Raw genomic sequence first — 25,384 nt, 5'->3', positions numbered from 1 at the left:
ATCCCTTCAGGTCAAACTCAGTGTGAGTTACAGGAGTAAACTATGAGCTGAGAATGGTGGTACACGTTTATATATAGTTCTCTGAAGGATAAAACAAGATCAAGAGTTCAAGGCTACCCTGTGATATACAGCACCTTCCAGGCCAGGCTTTAAAAACTAAAATATTTAATAACTAAAGGAGCTGATTGTGATTGCTCATGTCTGTAATCCTAGCACTTGGAGATGGAGGTAGGAAGACTGCTACAAGACTGAAGCTAGTGTAGGCTATACCATAAGTTCAAGGGCAACCTTAGAATGAACCCTTCTCAAACACACACTTTAAAAAGACAGACAGACAGAGAGAGAGAGAGAGAGAGACATTTTAGTGACTTAAAAGACTATCACAGAAAACAGAAGCCAACAATGACAACTAGCAGAAAAAAATTTTCCTTCTATACGCATTCAACCAATATTCCTCTAATAGTTTTGAGTCATGGCCTTAAAAATCAAATAGTAGTTCCTCTAAATACCCACAGAATACTAAAATTCAGGTCAAGTATGAGTTGTTTTGTTTTGTTTTGTTTTGTTTTGTTTTGTCTTGAGACAGGGTTTCTCTGTATAGTCCTGGCTGTGCTGGAACTTACTCTATACAGCAGGCTGGCCTCGAACTTAAGAGATCCTCCAGGCTCAGCCTCCCAAGTGCTGGAATTAAAGGTGAGTGCCACCACCACCAATTTGTTTTTTGTTTTTGTTTTTGTTTTGTTTTGTTTTAAGACAGGTTCTCTCTGCATGACCCTGGCAAACCTGAAACTCATATGTAGACCAGGCTGGCCTCAAACACACAAGATCCACCTGCCTCTGACTCCCTCCCATGTGCTGGAATTAAAGGTGAGGGCACCATACCTGGCATCAGGTCAAGTATTTATTCAAGATTTTATTGAGCCAGCTATGATGGTTCATGCCTATAAATTCAGTACTTAAGAGTCTGATAAAGGAAGATCACAAGTTCAAGACCCTCCTGAGCTAAGTAAGATCCTGTCTCAAAACAGCAAACAAAAAAAAAACAAAAAAACAAAAAAAAAAAAAAACCCAAACAAACAAAAACAACAAAAAGCCAAAAGATTTTCCTTTCTTTTTGTTTTTCTTGAGACAGGGTTTCTCTGTGTAGCCCAGGCTGTACTGGAACTTGCTCTGTAGACCAGGCTGGCCTTGAACTCAAGAGATCTGCCTGTTTCTACCTCCCAAGTGCTGAGATTAAAGATGTGTGCCACTACCACCTGTTAGAGAATATTATTTTAAGCTGTGTTACTTTTGCTTATGTTGCATTTGTTTAACTCTGTGAAGCTGTGTTACTGTGCCTGTGTAAAACACCTGATGGTCTAATAAAGAACTGGCCAATGCAAGGCAGGAGAAGGGATAGGCAGGGCTGGCAGACAGAGAGAATATATAGAGAGAAATCTGGGAGGAGAGATGGAAGAACTAGCCAGAGAAGAAAGAGGACTCCAGGGGCCAGTCACCCAGCTACACAGCAAGCCATGGAGTAAGAGTAAGATTTACAGAAGTAAGAGAACAGGAAAAGCCCAAAGGCAAAAGGTAGCTGGGATAATTTAAGTTAAGAAAAGCTGGCAAGCAACTAGCCAAGCTAAGGCCAAGCATTCATAAGTAAGAATAAGCCTCAGGGGTGGGTGTGTGGGTGTGTGTGTGTGTGTGTGTGTGTGTGTGTGTGTGTGTGTGTGTGTGTGTGTGTGTGTGTGTGTGTGTATGATTTATTTCAGAGCTGGGTGGCAGGCCCCCCCGAAAAAGAAGCAAAAAACAAACAACACCGGCTATTTTCTTTGTATCTGATAAGTCAACTGCTGTTCTTACCTGGGTATCTGCCATGCTGTTTATGAAATCGATCAACAGCTCGCAACATTAGGTACAGGACTATCTCATTATCCGGATTGTCCATGCTAGAAACTGAAAGAAAAAAAGAAAAAAATCAGTAGAACTGGGCAATTTACAGCATACAAACAACAAAAGGCTGAATTCATACTTAAGTTTCAGGATACGAGACAATATTAGCAAAAAATTTAAATAATTTATGAAAATAAAAGTATAAAATTATAAATAAGAAGAAATACATTTAAGATGTAACCCAGGAGTCTTATGGACTACTACCTAGAGTCTCTACCAAAGTAGAAACACAGCCGAGCAGTAGTGGTGCATGCCTTTAATCCCAGTACTCAGGAGGCAGAGGCAGGAGGATCTCTGTGAGTTTAAGGCCAACCTGATCTACAAAGGGAGTTCCAAGACAATCAGTACTGCTACTCAGAGAACCCTATCTGGAAAAAACAAAACAAAACAAAACAAAAAAAACACCAAAAAAAGTAGAAACATGATGGTGTTAGTTCTTATATATAGCACACAATGCACTCAGTAATCTAAATACAGTGTTATGTATTTATTTTTATATAGCATATGTAAATTAAAATCATTCAGGTAAATCTATAAAATAGAATATAAAACATATACTTTATAACACCATTTATTCAACACTATTATGCACATTTTATTAATAACTTTTAACGTAGCATCTAGTTGTTATACTCACTAATCTCATCTTTGTTGACTGTATCCAAACCATACTCTTCAGCTAAAGAGCGACATCTCACCACTCGAAGGAATGCAGAATTGCTGCCTGCAAACAGTAAAGACTTCAGGATGGTTATGACAGGTGAATATACTGAATTATGGGTCACTTTAAGAACAAGAAATTGGGGCTACAGGATAGCTCAGCAGTTAAGAGTGCCTGCTGTTGATGGAGAGGAACTGAGTCAGTTCCCAGCATCCACATCAGGTACCTCATGACTACCTGTAACTCCAGTGCCAAGGGGATTTGACACCTCTGACCTTTGCAGGTGCACATATCCATATACAGACATACACATGACTTAAAAATAATAAAAAATTTAAATATTCATTAAAAATTTTATTAGGTGGCCACAGTACAGCAGATTATGTTAAATATTGAATTTCAATGGTATGAACTAGTTCCTAACTTGGTTATATTCTCAGTTTTGTGTGTAAGAAAGGCTTTAAACATAACTACGTGTCCCTGTGTATGTTCTTTGGGGCTTCCTTTATTTAACTGGTAAGTCATCTTTCTAGCCCTACAACTAACTTTTTGAAGCTTTTACTTGTGTGTGTTATATGCATGAATGTGGTTACCCACATGTGTACATGTGGTGGATAGAGACTGATTCTGAGTATCTTTTTTTTTTAAAGGGGAATTTTTTTTTTAAAGATTTATTGATTTATTATGTATACAGCATTCTGTCTGCATGGATGCCTGCAGGACAGAAGAGGGCGCCAGATCTCATTACATATGGCTGAGAGACCCCATGTGCTTGCTGGGAATTGAACTCAGGACCTCTGGAAGAGCAGCCAGTGCTCTTTAACTACTGAGCCATCTCTCCAGCCCAATTCTGAGTATCTTCTATCAATCTCCACCCTACCTTTTTTTTCTTTTTGTTTTCCACCTATTTTCTGAGACAGGGTCTTGTACAAATGCAGAACTCACCATCACAGATAAAGTGAGCTCAGCTCCTCATGTGTGCATGGCCAGCACTTCACCTCCTGAGCTATCTCCCCAACCTGCAACTGACTCAAAGAAAATGCCTTTACCCACTGAGGCGTTAGGAGAGAACTCCAGAAGCCCAGCCATCAACTGTGTGTCAAATTCTTAATTCCACTACAGTAATTTAACACAGATAAATGAGTACCTATGGCCCGGTCTTACAATTTCCTTTTTATTACAAGTTAATAAAATAAAATTTACCTAAGGAAACACACACACCTCACTTAGAGAATTTCGACCATTTAAAATTCCCAAGAACATTCTCTGTAGCATATTTTTATCAAGCAAAATAAGGAAATTAAAAGGACTTACAAAGCAATTTTAATTCTTTCTCCGAAATGGACTCTGGTGCCTATAAAGAGATAAATGCAGATTTTTCTCCAGCACACACACACACACACACACACACACACACACACACACACAACAGTGGGCACAGCACAAAGTCAATGGCTTTGTGAAATGAGAAGCTCTCTCCAAGAGCTGGGAGAACATTTCACACACACCTGTTTTCTTGTAACAGGGGTTCTCATTAGATAGGCAAGTAGGCCCTGCTGCTAACGAAACAAGAAGCCAGGGTCTCTAGCCCCTCCCTGGCTGAGTTCCACACTTCTCCGTGGGGAGAAGTACTTACTATCACAGTGCAATATACCCAGCAACTTACCTGACCAACAGACTGAAGCAATTTGGCAACGTGATTACCCACAGCAGCAGCATCTTTCTTTGCTTTCTCACGGTAACTAAAAAAGAACAACAAAACCCCACAATTAACAGCGTCTAAAATTAGCAATACTTAAATCACCTTTTAAGTGAACAGAAATTCATTTTTAATAACAAAATACTGATTTAGGAACATATGAAATGTGAAAAATGCTACAGAAATGCCACCAGCAGCACCTCTTACTAGTTAGGGGTCTTTTAAGAGCTGGCAGTAAGACTTTTGGAGTCCTCTAAAACCAAGGCTCCCACTATATTCTACAGCATCCAACTTAAATCCACGCAGACAACATCCATGGAGTCTTTATTTTGTATTTATTTATTTAAAGTATGAGTGCTCGATACATATGAGTGCTCTATCTGCATGTACAACTTTATGCCAGAAGAGAGGATCAGATCCCACTAGAGATGATTGTGAGCCACCATGTGGTTGCTGGGAATTGAACTCAGGACCTCTGGAAGAGCTGCCACTGCTCTTAACTGCTAAGCCTTCTCTCCAGCCCTGAGTCTTTATTTTTAATTATTTTCTTTTAGTCATTAATCTTTCATAATTTAAGGAGTCAATGACTGTAAATAAACACCTATTATCCTGGTACCCCTACCCTGACACACACAGACTTGTAAGGTTGGGTCTCCATGGATGTTACCTTTTTCTAACTGGGGTATGGTTCTGACGAATCCAAGGGTACTGACTTGGCTTCCTCTAGGGCCAAATATTACCATACAGACAAGATCTCGGTCAGTGTCTAGCAAATCTTCGTTTGTTGTCCTAGTCTAAGAGTTGAAATAATGAAAATTTGGGAAAGGACAACTGAAGACAGAAACTAGTATGACTTTAGGGACATTGCTCAGTAGTAGAATTCTTGCTTAGCATGTATATGAGGACCTAGGTTCAATAACCAATAGTACTACCTTCACCCGAAAAAGAAATATGACCTTACCTGGGAGAGACCCAGTTTTAATACTGATTATTTTTACAGAGTAAAATATAACATTTAAAGTGTGTGTGTGTGTATGTGTAGTTTTAAAAATATCACTTTAAAAAGTTTTGCATGACTTATATTATTGGGCAGGTTTGAAGTATGTGATTTTCCTTGGACTTGACTTCCAGGAGATAAGTTTTTAATAAAGTATTCTCTTGGGTCCTCTGTCAGAAACCAGGGTCCTGAGTTCCTCTAGCAGGGCAGATTTAAGTAGTCTGTTATATAGTTTAAAAACAGTCAGCAGAGTATGGTGGCACACCCCCTTACCCAGGAGGCAGAGGCAGGTGGATCTCTGTGAGTTCAAGGCCAGCCTGGTCTACAAATCTAATTCCAGGACATTCAGGGCTACAGAGAAACACTGTCTTGAAAAATAAACCAAACAACAACAAAAACAGTCACTTACACATTCTGCAGTTTTATGTACTTGCTTGAATCTGCAATCATATCAGGAATTGTACCTCGAACAGGTAAATTTCCTTGGCCCTCTTTGGCTACAAATTCCTTTAAGGCACGGGCTAGTATCCAAAAAGGTGGGGTCTAAAAGAACAAGAAAAAATACAAGTGAAAGGTGTTTATTTTGAGCTGGTGTAAGGCAGCAGCATCTTTACTTCTTGTTGTTACCTGTTTGGTGATATTTATGCAGCGATCATCATTAAATATATCTTCAATACTGCTTGGGACCTAACAAAGGAACATGAAACATTTCTTACATTATGAATTCTGTCCACCTTTACTTTCAATGTTATTTCTTCAAATAAGTTCTTTGTATTTTCAAAGTGCAGTAAAATATTAACTTCTGATGTATTTAGTTTTATTTAGAATCAGAATCTGATGGAGATCTGATGGGGAAAAAGAATGGAAAAACATCCTCTCCTGCCCACTAATAGCATTCCAGACAAGCCTATTCTCCTCCATCACACATGGAGGAAAGAACAGTCCAAATAAGTCATTTATATAGTTATATCTCAAGACAACAAAGATTTGGATATTACTACAAAGTTAGATTTAAAGTTGTTCATAAAAATTTAGCTTATGAAAATCCTGAAATCCATGCACCCTAATTCAAGGCTGTTGAAAGAGACAACCACTCTGACAAAAACAAGTAATTATGCAATTTTATTGCTGGCAAGATCATCATACTAATAAAATTTTACAAACTGTAGGCTTTGATTCTAGTATTGTGGAGATAAAAGAGAGTTCTTAGTGGTTCCAGTTCTTGACTGGTCTCTCAGCTTCCAACCCCACACCCTCTATTCTACTCACAAGAGTCCAAATAGTCTTTTGGATGGCCCAGTGTAGTGGCACACACCTTTAATCCCTGCACAAGCAGGCAGAAGTAGGCCAATCTCTGTGAGCTCAGGGCCAACCTGGTCTAGAGAGTTCCGGTCAGTCAGGGCTACATATGAGATCCTGTCTCAACAGCAAGCAGATCTTTCTACTTCCCTACTCAAAACGCTTCAATGGTCCGCAAGATTCTGTTAGGATACGGCCCTTTCTACCTCTCCAAACTCAAGTCCTTCCAACCACTTTCTTCCTTCTTCAATCACACTTACTTTCCTACTGATCCTTTAACAAATGTGAAACTTCATCTCATTTCATGACCTTTGTATGTGTCCTCTGCTTGAAAAGCTCTCCCACCAGACCTCTGGATGTCACTTCCCGAGGCCTTTTCCCAAACCCAGACCTCCTTCTGCCTTCTCATATTCTAATTTTGTTTATACATTAATATCTGGTTTACTGTTCCTCAACTCCTAGAACCATTTTTATGTTTTATTTTTGAGACAAGGTCTCTTGTGGCCCAGACTAGAATTGAACTCACTATGCAGCCAATGTGGTCTTGACCTGCTTCCTCCACCTCCCCAGTGCTGGGATTACAGGCATTTGCTACCATGCCTGGCTTTAGAATGATTAGTCTGTCAGTTTTTAAAACTCATTTTTTTTAGTAAAAATGCACAGATCTAACATGTACAATCTGATGTTATACATATGCATTTTCAACATTCTCTCCAATTAAGATAAAAGGTGTTCCTCAGTCTGACTTACAAGGCATACACTCAGCAATACTGTTTCACTGTCTTCAAAATGTCTACAGTGACTTAAGTGCTTTCCTAATATGAAAGGCAGTACTCTGGCTATAAATTGTAAAAAAAAAAAAATTCTGAAAATCTTCCAGAATTATTCCAGAGCTCCCCGAATTAAAAACAAAACTGACCAAGCAACAAAGTAGCAATAATGACAGTAAGTTGTTTTTTTACTATGTAGCCCAGGCTGACATCCGGCCTCAGACTCCAAAGTGTCAAGATTACATATAGGGATAAGCCACCACACCCAGCCTGTAACTTCTGAAGTGTACAAGTCATGCAGAACATCTCACTCTAAATAACAGCTGTCAGACGAAAATGCAGGGTAACAAAACTCAAGTTTTTGAGTAACGCTTTTTTTTTGGTTTTTCGAGACAAGATTTCTCTGTGAAGACCCAGCTGTCCTGGAACTCACTCTTTAAACCAAGCAGGTCTCGAACTCACAGAGACCTGCCTGCCTCTGCCTCTCAAGTGCTAGGATTAAAAGCCTGAGTCACTACTGCCTGGCTGAGTAACACTTTTTTTGACTAGCAAAATATTATTTATAATTCTTATCTCCAAATTCTCAACTATTCATAAACCATATACTTAAAATAATTTATATATTTCTCTAAATGAAAAAGAACAAAAATAATTTACTTTATTGCTATTATATGCTGAAGCACTAACATCATTTTAATGAGAATAATAGAAAACTTTTTTTAAATTTTTTTGAGACACCCAGCTGGTTTTGAACTTGCTATGTGGCCAAGGATGACTACTGATCTCCTTGCCCCCCTACCCAAATGGAGTTATAGGCATTCACCACCATGCACGGCTCAAGACCATACTAAAAGAAAACTCAAGTTTTGGGCTAGGCATGGCACACACCTATAATCTCAACACTTGAGAGGCAGAGAGGCAGAAGTATCACAGCAAGGTCAAGACTAGCCTGGTCTATACAACAAATCTGAATGTAGCCTAGGCTACATAGAAAGACTTTGTCTTTTAAAAAAAAAAAAAAAAGAATTAAAAAAAAAAACCAAGCTAAGTTATAGGTACTTATTTTTAACTTACTATACATTTAGGCAATATTAGGATAAATTATTACATTAACTTTCATATCAGAAAACATTGGTTATGGCTTCAGCAATTCCTTTAATACCTGGGTTATATTTAGTGCTGTGTTCACATTTTTAATAGCTTCTTCAAAATTCTCTTCATCTTCTGGAGCTCCATTCTCATTCCTTAAAATCCCTATTAAAGTAAGAAATAGTAAACAAACATGGCTCTTTCCACTTTGTCTTCCCAACATAGAAAAACCCTGTGAGGCTCGGAACAGAGGATCAGAATGCTGAGCCTCAACAGGAAATACAGCTATGATTTGTTCTTCTTAAACTATTTAGAAAATGGCTCCTTTATTCCCAAGGGAAGAGTAAATTTAAAAACTCATGATGGCATCATCTGACAAGAGAAATCCAATAAATATTGGCTTCAAGTAATTCTTTTTTCAAAATTTATATAATATTTAGTTATAATGCAGAAAATTACCTTGTCTAATCAAATCTCTGAAGTCCTCTTTTTCTTTATAGCTTTTAGGAATTCGTCCATTTGTCTAAATTGATCAAAAATTTTAAAGATCTAGTTATCAAAACTCAAAATATGAAAATTGAGTGTCTAAAGTTTTCCTCATTCTCCACAATAAGATTTTATAAAAAAAATATATTTCAGTGACATCAGAGGCTCTCTTAATTTGGAAAGAGTAACTGTAGGCCATTTCTCACAGTAGTTTCAGGATGAAATTTACTGAAATTCCAATTTGTTAATTAAAGATCAGCATTGAAAGAATGGTAGTTAGATTAACCTTAAAAGCTCCCACTTGCAATACACCTTCACACAGGAAAACGTTAACCTCCCACAACCCTCCAAAGCTTGAAAATACAGTCACATATTATTTAATTTTTAAAAAAGGACATACTTCGCTATACCACTGTGCTAAATATTTAGCTATGATCACAATCCATGGAGTATGGCTATGGTCCTAAAAATAAAGACACAAATTGAAGAAAGTATCAGTATTAGTTAATATTAATTCTACACTTACATCATCTTGTTTTCAATATTTACAATTATCTTCTACTACAAATAAAGTAATAAACAGAGACAAATGAACTGGTTTAATAAAAATGGTTTTAGAAATGATTTCTGAGTGGCTATGGAATAGCTCAGTGAGTAAAATGCTTGCCAGGCATGGCTATAAGCTGAAATGTCAGTCACGGCAGGCAGATCCTGGAGCTCTCACTGGCCCTCAACCTAAATGAACAGCTAGTTCCAGGCTCAGTGACGAGACACTGTCTCAAAAAACAAAGTAGAAAGCAACTGAGAGAACCCAAGGTTGACCTCTAGCCTCTACAGGTACATGCATAGCTTTCTGTAAAAACACAGAGAGAGAGAGAGACAGAGAGAGAGAGAGACAGAGACAGAGACAGAGACAGAGACAGAGACAGAGACAGAGAGAGGTTGATTTTAGAGGCAGTGTCTACTTTAATCCTGGTATGTCAGGTATACAATAGTCCCTTTTGTTTTTTGAGCAACAAAATAGTCTCAGACACAACACCCAAAGGTAGCTCAAATCTCTTCATTTCAGGTATCAATACTAGGCTGAAAAATGAGAACTTGTTTTCTGATAACCAAATGAATAGTTGCATTTAATTAGCTGTAGGTTGAAAAGGAATATATGCTTGTTATAGAATCTGCTACAAATATGATTACTTCTGTAATGAAATATAGTTGGCATGGTAATTTTCAAACTCTAGAAATTAGGTTTTAAGATATTTTCAATAAACATACACTTCAAATTTAAACTATTCGTATATGTGTGCTGTTTTGAAAGAAAGATTGGCTTCCAACTTTCAGTTCTCTTGTCTCATCCTCTTGAGTGCTAGGATCACAGATGTGCACCACCATACCTGGCATATTAAAACCATCTTTTAAAGTATGTGTACCTATGTGGAAACAGGGTCATGGAGAGAACTTCTAGGATAAGTTAATGCCCAGTTTCTTGACTTGGATAGTGACTATACAACAAACTTCAGGTTTTCTACTTTTTTTCAATTAAAAAGTATTTTAACCAGATGTGGTGGAGCATGCTGTTTTTCTCAGTACCTGGAATCTCTGTGAGTTCCACCCTACTCTGGTCTACTGGTAAATTCTAATCCAGCCAGGGCTACACATGAGACCCTGTCTCAAGTTTTCTTTTTTTTAACTTGAGGGGAAATAAATTTATTAAAACAAAATAAAATACTACTGTGTGATCTGGTGATGGGAATATGGAAGTTTACAATACTTTTTCACACTGATTATATATGTATTTACCCACGAAAAACTTTAGGTTAAAAAAAAAAAATTAAAGCCAGGCACAGTGGCACATACTCTTAATTCAGCACTCTGGAGGAGGCAGAGACAGGAGGACTGTCACAAACTGAGGGTCAGACTGATCTATATAGCACGTTCCAGGCCAACCAGGGTTATTCCTTGAGACTCTTTCAAAATAGCCAAAATAAAGAAATAAGTTTAACTCTAAACTTAAGGTCTCACACACACACATACACATACACACGCACACATGCATGCACACTCTACCAACCTTTTTCTCCATATGCTCCAAATCATAAGACTGAAAGTGTTCTCTCAGTTCAGGAAACGGCTTATCTAGTCGTAGATCCTCCAACGCACTATCTGGATGAGATTCTATTACTGTCAAATAATCCCAAAAGATGTATTTAATTCTTTAGTAATATACTACATTACAGGAACTTAACATACACACACACATACACACATTTTGTTTGTGTGATTGGTTGGTTGAAAATGGAGGGGGGGGGGTCTTATTCTATAGCCCAGGCTAGCCTTGAACTCAGGGCAATCCTCCTACCTCATCATCCTGGTTGTTATTATAGGCATAAGCCACCAACACCTGACTAGAAACCTATAATTTTTTTTTTTTTGGAGACACAGAGTCTCACTTTAGCCTTGATTAGCCTGGAACTCAGTATATAGACCAGGGTGGTCTCAAATTCACAGAGATCTGCCTCCTAAGTACTGGAATTAAAGATGTGTGCTACCATGGCTGGTTGGAAATCTATAATCTTGATGGTCATAGTGCCTACAGAGTTTTTCACTGTGTTATTGAAGTACAACTTTTGTATAGTAAATACACAAATCTTAAGTGGGTTGTATGGGTCTGTTTTCTTTCTTTTTTTTTAATGTTAGTAGCGGTTATTTTATTTGTTTTTTGTTTGTTTGTTGTTTGTTTTTTCAAGACAGAGAGAGAGGTTCCTGGAACTCACTCTGTAGACCAGGCTGGCCTTGAACCAACAGAGATCTGTCTGCCTCTGCCATCCCAGCACCACCACCACCCCACATACACTTTTAACTCTTAAATGGCCCAACGTTGCTTATCAAAAGCTTATTCTAACTGCATAAATGACACTAATCCTTGTGATGTTGTCAGTGTTAAAAGCTATTGTTACACCAACCGAGTGTGTGGCTTGTATCATAGCTGGCATGGAATGAAAACACTTAATTCAATAGGAGCATTTTTTAGAGTACTGAAGGAAAATTTTATAAAATTCTAAGATTAAGATTCTATAGGAAGAGCTGATATCAGCCCTGGGTTGATGTAGGCTGCCTACAAATGTCCCTGGTCTCCTTTAACACTGTTTCTGTAGGAACAGGAGTTAGGAAAAAGGCTTATCATGTGTAATTGAACATGAAATGGGGAAATCTAAGGCCAGTATGAGACTGGAACAAAAGATTGATGTAAAATGTTGATATAATGCAGTGGTTCTCAATCTGTGGATTGTGACCCCTTTGAGGTTTGCACATCAGATAGCCTACATATCAGATAACTTACATTACAACTCATAAGATTAGCAAAATTATAGTTATGAAGTAGCAACAAAATAATTTTATGGTTGGGGATCACCACAACAGGAAGAACTATGTTTTTTTGTTTTTTGGTTTTTTTGGTTTTTTGAGACAGGGTTTCTTTGTGTAGTTTTGGTGCCTGTCTTAGATCTTGCTCTGTAGACCAGGCTGGCCTTGAACTCACAGAGATCCACCTGGTTCTGCCTCCCGAGTGCTGGAATTAAAGGTGTGCGCTCCCACTGCCTGGCATGAAGAATTATATTAAAGTGTGGTAGCATTGGGAAAGGTAGGAACCACTAGTGTACAGTCTGGGTCAACACGATCCATGCACTCTTGTGGTAGCCATAAATACCCTACTTTGAGTTGGGGCCCAAAGAACCAGGCACTTGCACAGCTGTCAAGCCTCTAGCAGGATGAAGCTGTACGTTATGTCTCTGATCTGCATCCATCTACAATGCTATGTAAGGAAATAGCAGACAAAAACCTACTGCATCAGTCTAGAGAGGTGGCTCAGTGATTAAGAGCATGGCTGCTCTTCCAGAGGACCCAGGTTCAATTTCCAGGACCAACAGAGCGGCTCACAACTATCTGTAACTCTGGTTCTAGATGATATGACACCCTTTTCTGGACTCTGCAGGCACCAGGCATATACTTGGTACATAACCATACATACAGGCAAGACATCCATACACATTTAAATAAGTTTAAAAAAAAAAACAAAAAAAACTACTGAATCTTATTTAGTAATTTAAAACTAACTTTCTAAATTACCAAGTTTCTAAAATTACAGCTCAAGCAACCAATAGCAAGTTCCATATGCTTAACAATTTTACCTGGGTGTTCTTTTATAATAATCCTCATATAACCAACTAGTCCATATGTCCTACAGATCAAAAGAGGGATCTGGGAATTCCAGAGGACATCTGCTAAGCGCAGTAATGTACTGTAAAGGAAGGCAAAGTAAGAACATAAGCAAGTGAATATATGCCAGACATGGAACTGTCTAACATAAACAGGCAAGAGTATAGTAGAAAGCAAGCAATTTTACTTGGCTGTAATCTCAAAAGTGTTAGACTAGAGGGATGTTAAGACCTTAGTCTGTTTTTTTTTTTTTTTTAGGAAGAATACTGGTTAAAACACTAAGCCTTTTTTGTTTTTTTTTTTTTTTTTTGAGACAGGGTTTCTCTGTGTAACAGTCCTAGTGGTCCTGGAACTCACTCTATAGACCAGGCTGGCCTTGAACGCACAGAGATCCGCCTGCCTCTATCTCCTGAGTGCTGGGATTAAAGGTGTGCACTACCATGCCTAGCTCTACCTAAACATTTCTATGATAGTGAAACACATTTATAAAACCCATATATACACCTATAAATCTTCCTGTAATCAGTAACAATTTAACTAATTTGTTTTTAGTTTTCTGGGCTTTGGTATTTCTGAAACACCGGATCCAAATATCTCATTTTTAATTCCCTATCCTTTCAAAGCTAGAATACATACAAGAGCATCAAATTAAACATTTAAGAATTCTAGAAACCAGGCAAAATGTGTACACAGAAGAATGTACATGGGGAAAACTATACAAATCAAGTAAGACTAAGAAAGATATTAACATCTAAAATTTACCTTTCAAGAAGCTGAGTTGCAACCACAACAGTAAACCTACAGAAAAATGAAGGATCATTGTCTAGAAGGTTTTCTGGACTCTAAATAAGACAAGGGGAGGAAAAATTCAACAATTTCACATATTAAATATGGCAGAAACAGTTAAGCTATTTTAAAATAAACGAGTTGAGAAATTAAATTCCAACTAAATATAAATGACACAATGACCCAAAGTTCTATGTTCTGGGGCTTTGAATTATTTTAAAAACATACTGTAGCACAGAAATAACAATGTGTATATATATATATATATATATATATATATGTATTATACCTCTTCCACAAAACTTCCAGAGACATCGCTATTTAGTTCTTGTAAGAATTCCATGGCAGCTTGAGCTCGGTTCTTTTCAAAAAACAAAGCATTTGACTTGAATTAGAAAGTACTTAGCTACAATGTGATCCCCAAGCTTACAGATCAAGAAAAACTCACTGTGAAAATTTCCAAATTCCATGCCTAGATGGGACAATTCTACTCCACAGTACTTAGCTGACACTCAAGTAGAATGTTATACAGGGTTGAACCAGACTGTCACTACCAGAGTTCTTAAATGATCACATCATTTGCTCTCACTTTTCTGACTAGGTAAATGGCAAAGATAGGTGGCAGGCAGCATTATACTGGATCAAGTTCATACCTACTTTAACCACCCACATCTATAATGCCATCGAAGAGTGGCCAATCACTAAATAAGTGCAACTTCTATTCAGAATATCAACATGAATTCCTAAGATTTTCACTTTCTGGCTAACTCTGCTTACTAATTTCTTAACCGTAATACTCCATCCACTGAATATCAATGTTACTCAAGACTTTAATAAAGGACAGTGTAAAATCACAGGTGGTACTCTAAATTCTTCAACTGCCAAAAGAGATTTGCCAGATTAAAAATGAGCTAGAATAAGGTCTTTTAAAGTCATAACTTTTCTAGTAGCCAAGATATAGTGGCATTATTAGATGCTCACACAACCACACTTTGTAACAATGACTACTTACCTTGCCAATACTGCTTTTCTGAAGGAAAAAACTAAAGAAGATAGAAAAAAAAGTGAAGATTTTTATAGCAGTAAAGCAAAAGTTGTTTACCATTTATAATAGTGTGTGTATCCCATTCAAAAGATAAATCAAGTGTGTGTGTGTGTGTGTGTGTGTGTGTGTGTGTGTGTGTGTGTGTGTTTTATTGTCCTTTACCACTGAGCTATGCCCCCAGCCCACAAACATTATTTTCATAACGGACTATACCAGTCTTCCTGGAGGAAGAAAAGTGGATGGGCTAGTAAATCAGTGTTCCTTCCCCAAGGCACATATTTCACAAGATGCTCTGAGAGAAAAGAGTTCCAAGAATGAAAAAGAGGAAACACCATATGGTATAAGCTCCTTCTTGGAAAGTCATAATGTACTTGATAACAAAGTTTTATAGTAAAGAAATTTTAACCTTTGAACCATTCCCCAAACTCATTTGACCATGAAATCCACTGTCCCATTTAAGAGCCATTAACATTTCCTATAATCAATGTTCTGCAGACACCTGGGGAATACTGTTCTATTTGCTTTTGCAGGAAATTACAAAAGATTCATTCAGGCTTCCTCCTACACATATGCTGGTCACATCACAAAGGCCCAAACTGAAGCTGCTGATGAGAGTCAGGGCACAATTTTGTGGCAAAGGCACATGGTTCCATAAGAAAAAGAAACCTTATACTTAACACATGCTGCATAATCAGCCAGATAAGCAACAATAACATAACTTTTATTATTTTACAGACACCAATAAAAGAGTTGTGCTATAGATAGTAGAAACATACTATGACCCAAAGAAAAAAAGCATCAAAGTAAATATGAACTAAATTCTGGTTTTTCTTGAATTAATGTTTACTTGTTTAGGGACAAATATAATGAGAGATTCCTAGACTCTAAATCCCTGAAAAGAATAAATTTGAAATCAAATTGGGAAATGTTCTGAAAATCTAAATGACTATCTGTAAAGAACAAAACATAGATCACCTATAAAGAAGCATTTATAGCATATATATGATATATATATCATATATAATATAGTACAAAGAGATATACACCAGATTAAATTTAAAAGATACAAATGAGAAGTATTGGTCTTATTCCTTTTTTTTTCTCCTTTTTTTTTTTTTTTTTTTTTAAAAAGACAAAGTCTTACTGTTTAGCAGACAGGGTCTGAATTGTTTAGCTCTGGCTGTTCTGGAACTCACTCTGTAGACCAGGCTGAACTCACAGAGATCTATCTGCCTCTGTGCTGGGATTAAATGCATGTGCCACCATGTTCAGCTTATATTTGATGTCCCAAATAAAATCATTACTCTGCACTAACACTAAGGAATTAATGCAAGGACTTAGAAAGTACTCAGATTTCACGGGTGAGAGAAAAACGACTACTGCTTTGTAATACAAGCAGTAAAGACAGTAACAGTGAGTCCCGTTTGTTAATGGCCTACTTGTCAGACACTGCCCCAGCACTTCACCTTTACTCACTCACTACTTCTTCACCATAACCTAAACATACGGTCATGAGGCTAAATTAGTACTCAGTCCTCACCCTGAGTGGACTACCTTCTCTAACAGGTTCATATTTTTAAAAAAACAGGACATACTTGTTCCCAGCATCTTCTCCGCTGACCTGGTTTCCATCAATAATTGTAAATGATCCAATACCTGGGGAGACACAAGACAGTCAAAAGTATGTTTCGGTTTGTTTTTTGTTTTGTTTTGCTTTTTCACACTTATTGATTTGAACGTCAGTGCACATGTGCCATTGCATACATGTGGAGTTCAGAGGCCAACCCATACAGCTGGTTCTCTCCTTCTACCATATGGGCTCCAGGGATCAAACTCAAGTTGTCAGGCATGACAGCAAGTAACTTCCCACTAAGCCATCCTGTTGGCCCAAGAATATGTAACTTTTTATCAGAACCTTAAAGAAGTTACCTAGAATGTAATCACCAATATTACATTACCTGGTAGTACCAAGTTTTTAAGAATTTCAGTTCCTGTAGCTGTTGCGTTTATTAGGCAAACATGAGCAGATTCCAAAGCTTCTTGCCCATGATCACCCCACAACCTATAAAACAAAACACAAACTGAACATTAAAAAGTTCTCAAAAATATGACTTCCTTATTTGAATGGTGATATTTAAAGTAGTCTTCCAAAAAATAACATATCACATACCATAGCAAACATGTGAGATATGAACTGATATTGTTGCGTGGGTCATCTGACAATGTAATTGAAAACTTTGATAAATCATCTTTTGCATGACATAATCAGGACTATTAAGCTGTGTCTTTTGTCTTTCTAGTCTTTGTTTTACTCCTTTGAAACCAGGTAATTTATAGAACAGAAAGCCTAGGAATAAAACATTAAAGAAAGGCTGTAGCCAAGTGAGGCTGCATGCACCCGTTGTCTCCGCTACTCAGGAAGCTGAAGCAGAAGACTCCCTTGCAGCAAGTTCTGGGTCAGCCTGAACCACACAGTGAAGCTCTATCTCTTTAACAATAAATAAGGAAGAAAGAAAGCATCTTGCACCTAAAAGCTAGTCTATTCTCAGTTTCATTTCTTCAAGTGATGTAGATCCAGTACATTTAAGATCTTGACTTAAGACGTTTCCTCATGACATCTATAAGAATAAGCAAAAGTTTTATCAAGGAAACTTTATCATCTGAAAAAGCCTTGCACTGGATTCTGCAGAAGTGCTTTAAAATGTAATAGCCAATATTATTGTAGCCCTTGGTTGCCTTCCAGACGTTGAAGCTAAATCCCTATTGCTGAAGACACCGTGTACTTCAGACACAAGACCTGGAGGAACTGAGCAGGATTTGACTTGGAAACCTTCTGCCTGAGGACTAGCTTTCATGGTACATAAACTTGCAAGGGAGGGAAGCCACCGATGATTCTGGGAGAGACGCCACTGATAATTCTATCAGCTGTAATGCCTATGAATAACACAGGTGATGGCCAGCATGGCATGCTAACCATGAGGGTGCAATAGTGGCACTCTTATATTGGTGGTGACCAACAGTTCTCCAATTAGATTTAAGGCCCATTCAGCAGGACAGAAATCATACCTGTTACTGGAAACATAGCCAACTACCCAGGACTAGAGAGGTCATGGATGTTAGAGAAGAACCTATTGCCACCACTTTGCTAAGCTAGCATAATTCCTAACTGCATTCTAAATATTTATTCTTATAACCACAGGTAAGTGTAGTTCTCACCACTCAACAAAGGAACTTCTCCTTGCAATAGATGGAAATCATTACAGAAAACCACAACTGGTCAAAAAGCAGAGAACAAGTGATCGTGGGTGCTCAGATCCAAGGATGTATCTACAACACAACTTCTGTACCTGCGCAGAGGAAGTGACTGTAAAAGTCAGAGGGCCAAGAAATCTGCTGTGAGACCGTGTTTCCTGGAAATGACAGGGAAGGTACATCCGTGATACCACAACAATGTGGCTGCCCAAATAATACTTGAAGAACTACACCAGCATACATGACAACATGGAAGGGGAAATCTCAGGAGGCCCCACCCATAGACAAAGAACTACAGGCAACTAGGGAATGCTGATTAAATGGTCTTTCTCACAGATGAGCCCCCAATTGGTCATGGAATATCAAGTGATCAGCTTTGAGATCATATACATATAGGTAACATTACATGGACGAAGCAGGTTATATTTATATATTAGGGGGGTGTGTGTGTGCGTGCATAACAGTAACAGAGAAAAAGAGGCCATGATTTCAAGAAGGAGCAAGGCGCCGGGCGGTGGTGGCGCACGCCTTTAATCCCAGCACTCGGGAGGCAGAGCCAGGCGGATCTCTGTGAGTTCGAGGCCAGCCTGGGCTACCAAGTGAGTTCCAGGAAAAGGCGCAAAGCTACACAGAGAAACCCTGTCTCAAAAAAACCAAAAAAAAAAAAAAAAAAAGAAGGAGCAAGGCAGTACATGGGAGAGATTGAAGGAAGAAAAGAAAGGAAAAAAATTACATGTTTAATTGAAAAAATATGTATAAATAAAAGCTATAAAATATAATAGTCAATGAATATTCTAATAGAATGATTAAAAGATGCATACATTAACAAACAAAGAGGTATAATAAAAATTAGAAATATGTGTTATGACCTGATTGATACTGATATATCATTAACAAGTTCATGATCACAGACATACCATGGTTTGGGGGCCAATCTGGTCACTCTACTCTCCCATTCCTCAACATAAATACACACCCCCAAAAATCCCAACCAACTAACAATGTACTATTTTCTTTTTCTTTTTTTTTTAAATGATTTATTTATTTTTATTTTGCATGCATTGGCATTTTGCCTGCATGTATGTCTGTGTAAGGGTGTTGGATCCTGGAGTTACAGACAGTTGTGAGCTGCCATGTGGGTGCTGGGAATTGAACCTGGCTCCTCTTGGAAGAGCAGTCAGTGCTCTTAACCACTGAGCCATCTCTCCAGCCCCCAATCTACTATTTTCTCTTCAGAACTGGAAGTATGGGGAAGTCCAAATTATTTGAAAATGCCTTTGCCAGACAAGTACTACTAGATGCCCAGAGGACTAAGAAAGACTCTGACATTCCTTCCCTGTCACCAATACAAACTGCACCATCTGAGCTTTCATTACTGAGCATCTATCTCTTCACTTTAAAGGGTCCCAGACCACACTGCTGGCACAGGGCTTGGCCCAGAAGAAAGAGCTGATCACGGAACAGCTGTCAAATGGAGGAATAGCCTGCGAAAACCACACAGGCCAGAAACAGACTTTTTCTTTTCTACGGAAATGGGGCACATGGTCTTATCTGGCTAATACATGGTTGCATAGTTGGAGAATGAGTCTTAGTACTGGTGCATCCATTTTCTTGCTGGCCTGAGAACCAGTCCTTGATCTTGGCTATTACTTGCCCATCCAACTTTGTTTGTTTCCTTCTGACCCTTCTAAAGGCAGAAGCAGTTCTTATTATGACAGATAAAAGTTAGTACTTCAAGGAATGGACTCAATAAAAATCCTCTTCCGGTATCTAGTAACCTTTAATATTTTCAGTTTTGTTGCCTATGGTTCTGCCTACACCCAAAACACAAGAACTACAAGAATATATAAGACCTCAAAACAGTTATAGTCATGTTACTGTCTTTCTCTCTCTAGAAACTTGGGAGAAAGGATGAGTGTGAAAAAGCTAGATGGCCCCAAGTTGAAAACATGCATAAATCTGGGCCAGTTACCTTTTACAAGTCTTAGTTTCCCTGTCTGTATTGAAGAACCTCTGCCTTCAAGGATAGTCTCAGAACAAAGTGCCTGAATCCCTGATACAGTATTAAGTAGGCTGTCTGTACAAAGGGAAATTCTCACCCTTAGGGACGTACTGTATTGTGGGATCTCCTGAGAGGAGAGGTGGTGGCTAGCACTTTTTTAACTTTCACTGACTCAACACATAGAAGATAATAAATAAGGGATGGGGGCGGGGAGCAAGGATGAGGAAGCAGTTGAAGGATCCACCTGATGGTTTAGATATGCCTTGTCCGTTAAGGTATTTACAAATGGCTACTGAGTCCTAGAAACACAGCTAGCATGAATTAAGACATTCTTTATGTGTGAAATAACTGATTTATAAGACAGTGTGAACAAAAAAAGTGCTTAGTAACTTTTTACGATGATAACGTTGAAATGGTAATATTTTAGACATACTACGTTAAAAACATTATAGCCGGGCGGTGGTGGCGCACGCCTTTAATCCCAGCACTTGGGAGGCAGAGGCAGGTGGATCTCTCTGAGTTTGAGGCCAGCCTGGACTACCGAGTGAGTTCCTGAGATGGTGCAAAGCTACAGAGAGAAACCCTGTCTCGAAAAAACAAAAACAAACAAAAAAAAATTATAAAAATTGTTTCGGGGGCGGGGGGGCGGGGAGGGATGTAGCTCAGTTTGGTAGCTTGCCAACCATGCATGATGCCCAGAGTTTCATCCTCAGCACCTAATAAAATGGATGTGGCAGTCCACAGCGGTAATCTATCTCAGCTGTTGGGACAAAAAGGCAGGAGGGTTGCTGCTAGTTTGAGCCCAGTCAGGTCTACACAGCAAGTTCCAGGGCACTCAAGGTTGAAAGACAGAAAAAGAAAAAAAAAAAAAAAGGTGGAAGAGCAAAAACTTATATTTGAGCCTGGCCTGGAAGAAAACATCTGCAATCTCAGCACTTGGGAGATAGATGCTTGAGTTCAAGGCCAGCCTGGGCCACTTAAGACCGTTTTTCAAAATAAAGGGGGGTGGGGGGGGCTACTAATAGTAGCAAAAATTACTTCCCTGTCTCTTTTTACTCTCCCCATCCCCAGGTTCTCCCTATGTAGCCCAGGCTGGCTCCCAAATTCCAATCCACCTGCCTCTGCCTCTCAAGCGCTGGGATTACCAACGAGCTCCTGCCACCACGTCTGGCTTCTTTTAACTTATTTTAAAGGTGCCTACTGTAAAAATTAAAATTATGAACACAGATTGCTCACATGAAACTAGCATCGTGCATTTCTATTGGACAGCGCTGGCGTGGAACAATACCAGACACTCGGCGCAGCACACGGCGGTCGGGATGGGGTACTCCCGACCCCCTTGTTCCGTGAACCTTGGAAGTGGGCCGGCCGCGACCGTGCAGCCCAGGTTCGCGGAGACACCGAGCACAGCCTGGCGCGGCACTGCGGGAAGGGGCGTCCGGGCCTCCGCCGAGCACTCTGGCCAGTGGCCGGAGCCCAGTGCGCCGGCTCCCCACGTCCCGCACCGCCGGGCGCAGCGTCAGGCCTGAGGGAGGCCCGCCCACGCCGCCCAGGCACTGAGGCCCCGCAGGCCTCAGGAGAGGCCGCAGACCCGCCGGCTCGCTCACTCGGAAACCCTGGCTCACCTCAGCTGCCGGTCGTACTTCTGCTCCTTGAGTAATTTCCCCTGCTGCGCCATTGCCCGCCCGCCCAGCGACCAGCAAAGCCGAGGTAGTAGGCCGCCACCCACTCACTTGCGCGCAGGCGCACTAGGCGCCCTTCGGCGATCACCGCCTTCAGCGCGCCGCCAGTAGGGGGCGCTCCCGCTGCCCTGCGCACGCGTCACCGGGAGGTTGGGTCTAGGGTAGTATGTTTCTCAGTAACTGCGGAGAACTCTGTGTTTTTAATCAAGCCGACTTGGATTTAAATCGCTTACTAATTGTGAAAATGCCTCTTTCCCGTTCAAACCGTCAGTGTGTTCACCTGTGCAATGGAAATGCATGGCTCTCCCATTTTTAAAATAAGATTTTGCTTGTTTGAGACATAGTCTCACTATGTAGCCCTGGCTGGCCTGGAACTCACTACAAACCAGACTGGCCTGAACTCACATAGAAGACCTGCATCCCGAGTGCTGGAATTAAATACGTGTGCCACCATGCGGGGCCTGAACTGAGATTTTTAAATACAGAGAGGGTCAGACTCACAAAAAGGTCTTGTACCTACAACTTTCATTACGATTCCTCAGGTTCACCCATTTCTTCTCTCCTGTCACAAGGCAAGCCCACACCTTGAGAACCTGTTTCGAACTACAAAGCCAGTGGCTCCTATCAGTGAGGTAAATGATAAACCTCAGTTCTCTTCTGGGTGAGTTCACAATTCCTGAGGGCCGGCTAATAGGGACAGTACTCCAGCACACTTACCCAGGTGGCTCTCCTGCGTAGAGAAGCGGCCCTGGTGAGTAGACAGAGGAGCCCCACCCCACTGCTTCCCTCCAAGAATGTTCCCTGTGGTGAAGGGATGGAATGGTGTTTTGAACAGGAAGGAACAGTATCATTTCCTAAGAGTTCCTCATAGCCAGGTGGTGGTGGTGTACGCCATTAATCCTAGCACTCAGGAGGCAGAGGCAGGTGGATCTTTGAGTTCGAGGCCAGCCTGGTCTACCAAGAGTTCCAGAACAGCCAAGGCTACATGGAGAAACCCTGTCTTGAAGGGGGTGGGGTCCCTAAGATAACAAATGAGAAGAGGATTGGGAGGTTTGAGAGGCAGCTGGGGCTATGAAGACCATGAGCAAGGAGAAATGTAAAGCTGCAATTGCTTTGTGGCACAGGATGACTGTCCTGTGGTGGCCAATGCTAAGGAAGGAGTTTATGAGCAAGCTGAAGACAGGATCAAGAGGCCTGGTGACAAGTGAGGACGGAAATAAGGATTCCCTTCCGCTGTATCCCCATCTCTCCTGGGGGTTCCAGGTTAATGATTGCTAGATCCTCTGGCACATCCTGAGATTACCATCCCAGCACCATAAAGAGTGTACATCTTCACACACAATCCCTCCAGCCACGGGCTTGGGGGAAGGGACAGAAGAGGTGGCTCAGTTTGACAGTAATGTTGCAGGACTGATAAAATACACTTCCCCTGGGCACAGTGTCAGGACTGAAGGGAGGGCACACCCTGCCATGACTTCCCTCCCGGCCCCTATGGACCCCAACTGATGGGAGAGAAAGGCATGAGGCTTTCCCAGCTCATTATGTGCGTCTGCTGTCACATTTCCTTCACCAGTTAGACAGGTGAAACATGAGAGATAATAAAATACACCCAGGGAATGTGAGAAGGTCAAAAGTGACAGGTGAAAGTTCACTCCATAGCCTCTCATGCACAATGGCACCAGGAAAGGGAAGCACACAAATGTGATTGGAAATTAACTACATGGGAGCGGGGAGGGGGAGTTGTACAGCCTGTGAATGCATGATTGTGAGAAGGACTGCATTGTTGGTGTCTGTAAAAAGATACCTCAGAGCATGCATTTCTTAAGATCTTTTCATATTTATTTATGGGAGTGTGTGCAAGAATGTCATGGTGCACCCGTGGAGGACAGAGGACAACTTACAGAGGTCACTTCCCTTCTTCTTCCATGCAGGTTCCAGGGATAAACCCAAGTCCTCCAGTTTGGCAGGAGCCTTTACCTCCTGAGCCATCCTGATGCCTCTCCTTTAAGAAAAAAACTATTATTTAATGTGTATATGTGTGTGTATTCGCATGTGAGTGCATGAAATATGGGCCAGAAATATGGGATTCCCCTGGAGTTGGAGTTACAGGTGGTTATGAACCATCCAGTGTGGGTGCTGGGAACTGAACTCAGGTTCTCTGCAGAGCAACATGCTCTTAACCGCTGGGCCTTCTCTCCAACCCTTGAGATATGCCAGTTTTAAAGGAATTGGTGCAAAGGAAATGAAAGAGATCAGGAAGAGGTCTGAAACTTTAGTCACTTAAATTAAAAGATTGAAACAGGCCTTTGAAGAAGCAAGCTTTACCCTGTGTGTGAGGGGGATGGGGTTAAAACATTTGCACAGAGGTTTCACAATGTGGAGGTGATAAAAAGATTTTAATTATTTTTTTGTAAACAAAAGTTTTATAGTTTTGACAGAAAAGACTAACATTTAATGGTTTTTACATGCGCAACCTGCTCTACACAGAGAGAATAGGCTTGGAATGGGAGAGGGAAATAGCCCAACTTCAGAACTAGAAACAAATACTCTGACATTTCTGGCCAGACCCAGTTCAAGTCTGTTATTTCATCCACCCTTGTTGATCTCTACCCAGAGACACTGGGTCTGTAGTTTTAGGGGAAGTTGAAGATAGCCTATGATCTGTGAGAGACCAGCCAAGAAAGAAGAAAGTAGCATACCTTGTGGTGCTTGACCACTAGCCCTCCCTGTCTGCCCTTGTCCACCTTTGCCCTTCTCCACCAGATGCTCATTGTCTGATTCTTGCCTCTCTCCTTAACCTCATAAGCAGCCTGAGGCAACAGTGGGCCTATAACATTCACAGTCATATCCGTCACAACTGGCCCCCACTTAACATTTGCAAAGTGTTTGATAAATGCTTGCTGAATGAAAGGATAAAGGAAAATACTTACACATTTATTTATTTACTTTTATTTATGTGTGTGAGCCTGAGTGAGTTTATGTTCACCACATGAGTGCAGGAACTGCTGGAAGCCAGAAGAGAGCATCAGATCCCCTAGGACTGCAGTTACAGAAGCTTGTGAGCCCCTGTGTAGGTGCTAGAAATCGAACCCAGATCCTCTGGAAGAACAGCTAAGTGCTCTTAACCACTTAGCCATCTCTCCAGACCCCACTATATTTTCTACACTTCAAAATATGTTATTTGGGAGCTGGATGTGGTATTGCATGCCTTTAATTCAAGCACTTGGGAGGCAGAGGTAAGCAGATCTTTGTGAGTTCAAGGGCAGCCTGGTCTACATAACAAGTGCCAGTGCTACATAGTGAGACTGTGTCTCAAACAAGCGAACATACACATCATAAATAATGGGGTTAGCAAGATGACTTAGCATGTAAAGACACTTAATGCTGAACTTGACAGCTTGAGTTTCTTCCCACATGGCAGAAAAAAAGAACTGAGTCCTGAAAGCTGTCTTCTGACCTATACACATAC

General features: G+C 40.2%; 2 protein-coding genes across 3 annotated transcripts in view; one reads left to right on the top strand and one right to left on the bottom strand.

The window, feature by feature from the left end:
- Nae1 (NEDD8 activating enzyme E1 subunit 1) overlaps positions 1–21,971 on the bottom strand; it is a 26,477-nt gene extending 4,506 nt beyond the window's left edge. For both annotated transcript variants that reach the window (XM_052727370.1, XM_052727371.1), the window contains exons 1-17: positions 21,859–21,971; positions 16,938–17,041; positions 16,575–16,635; positions 14,947–14,977; positions 14,224–14,295; positions 13,911–13,990; positions 13,121–13,230; positions 11,005–11,114; positions 9,337–9,399; positions 8,910–8,973; positions 8,524–8,615; positions 5,920–5,979; positions 5,702–5,835; positions 4,263–4,338; positions 3,911–3,950; positions 2,573–2,659; positions 1,846–1,938 (exon numbers count right to left, since the gene is read on the bottom strand). In XM_052727370.1, the coding sequence (XP_052583330.1) occupies positions 1,846–1,938; positions 2,573–2,659; positions 3,911–3,950; positions 4,263–4,338; positions 5,702–5,835; positions 5,920–5,979; positions 8,524–8,615; positions 8,910–8,973; positions 9,337–9,399; positions 11,005–11,114; positions 13,121–13,230; positions 13,911–13,990; positions 14,224–14,295; positions 14,947–14,977; positions 16,575–16,635; positions 16,938–17,041; positions 21,859–21,911 (1,330 nt within the window). In that variant the 5' untranslated portion in view covers positions 21,912–21,971. The remainder of the gene's footprint in view (positions 1–1,845; positions 1,939–2,572; positions 2,660–3,910; positions 3,951–4,262; positions 4,339–5,701; positions 5,836–5,919; positions 5,980–8,523; positions 8,616–8,909; positions 8,974–9,336; positions 9,400–11,004; positions 11,115–13,120; positions 13,231–13,910; positions 13,991–14,223; positions 14,296–14,946; positions 14,978–16,574; positions 16,636–16,937; positions 17,042–21,858) is intronic.
- Positions 21,843–25,384, top strand: part of Ca7 (carbonic anhydrase 7) — a 17,235-nt gene continuing 13,693 nt past the window's right edge. The window contains exon 1 of the mRNA XM_052727375.1: positions 21,843–21,943. The gene's annotated coding sequence lies outside the window, so the exon portion shown is untranslated. The remainder of the gene's footprint in view (positions 21,944–25,384) is intronic.

The sequence above is a fragment of the Peromyscus californicus genome, unplaced genomic scaffold (assembly GCF_007827085.1).
Source record: "Peromyscus californicus insignis strain IS unplaced genomic scaffold, ASM782708v3 Scaffold_8__1_contigs__length_139910024, whole genome shotgun sequence".
NCBI lineage: Eukaryota > Metazoa > Chordata > Mammalia > Rodentia > Cricetidae > Peromyscus > Peromyscus californicus.
This window is presented reverse-complemented; position numbering and strand designations above follow the sequence as displayed.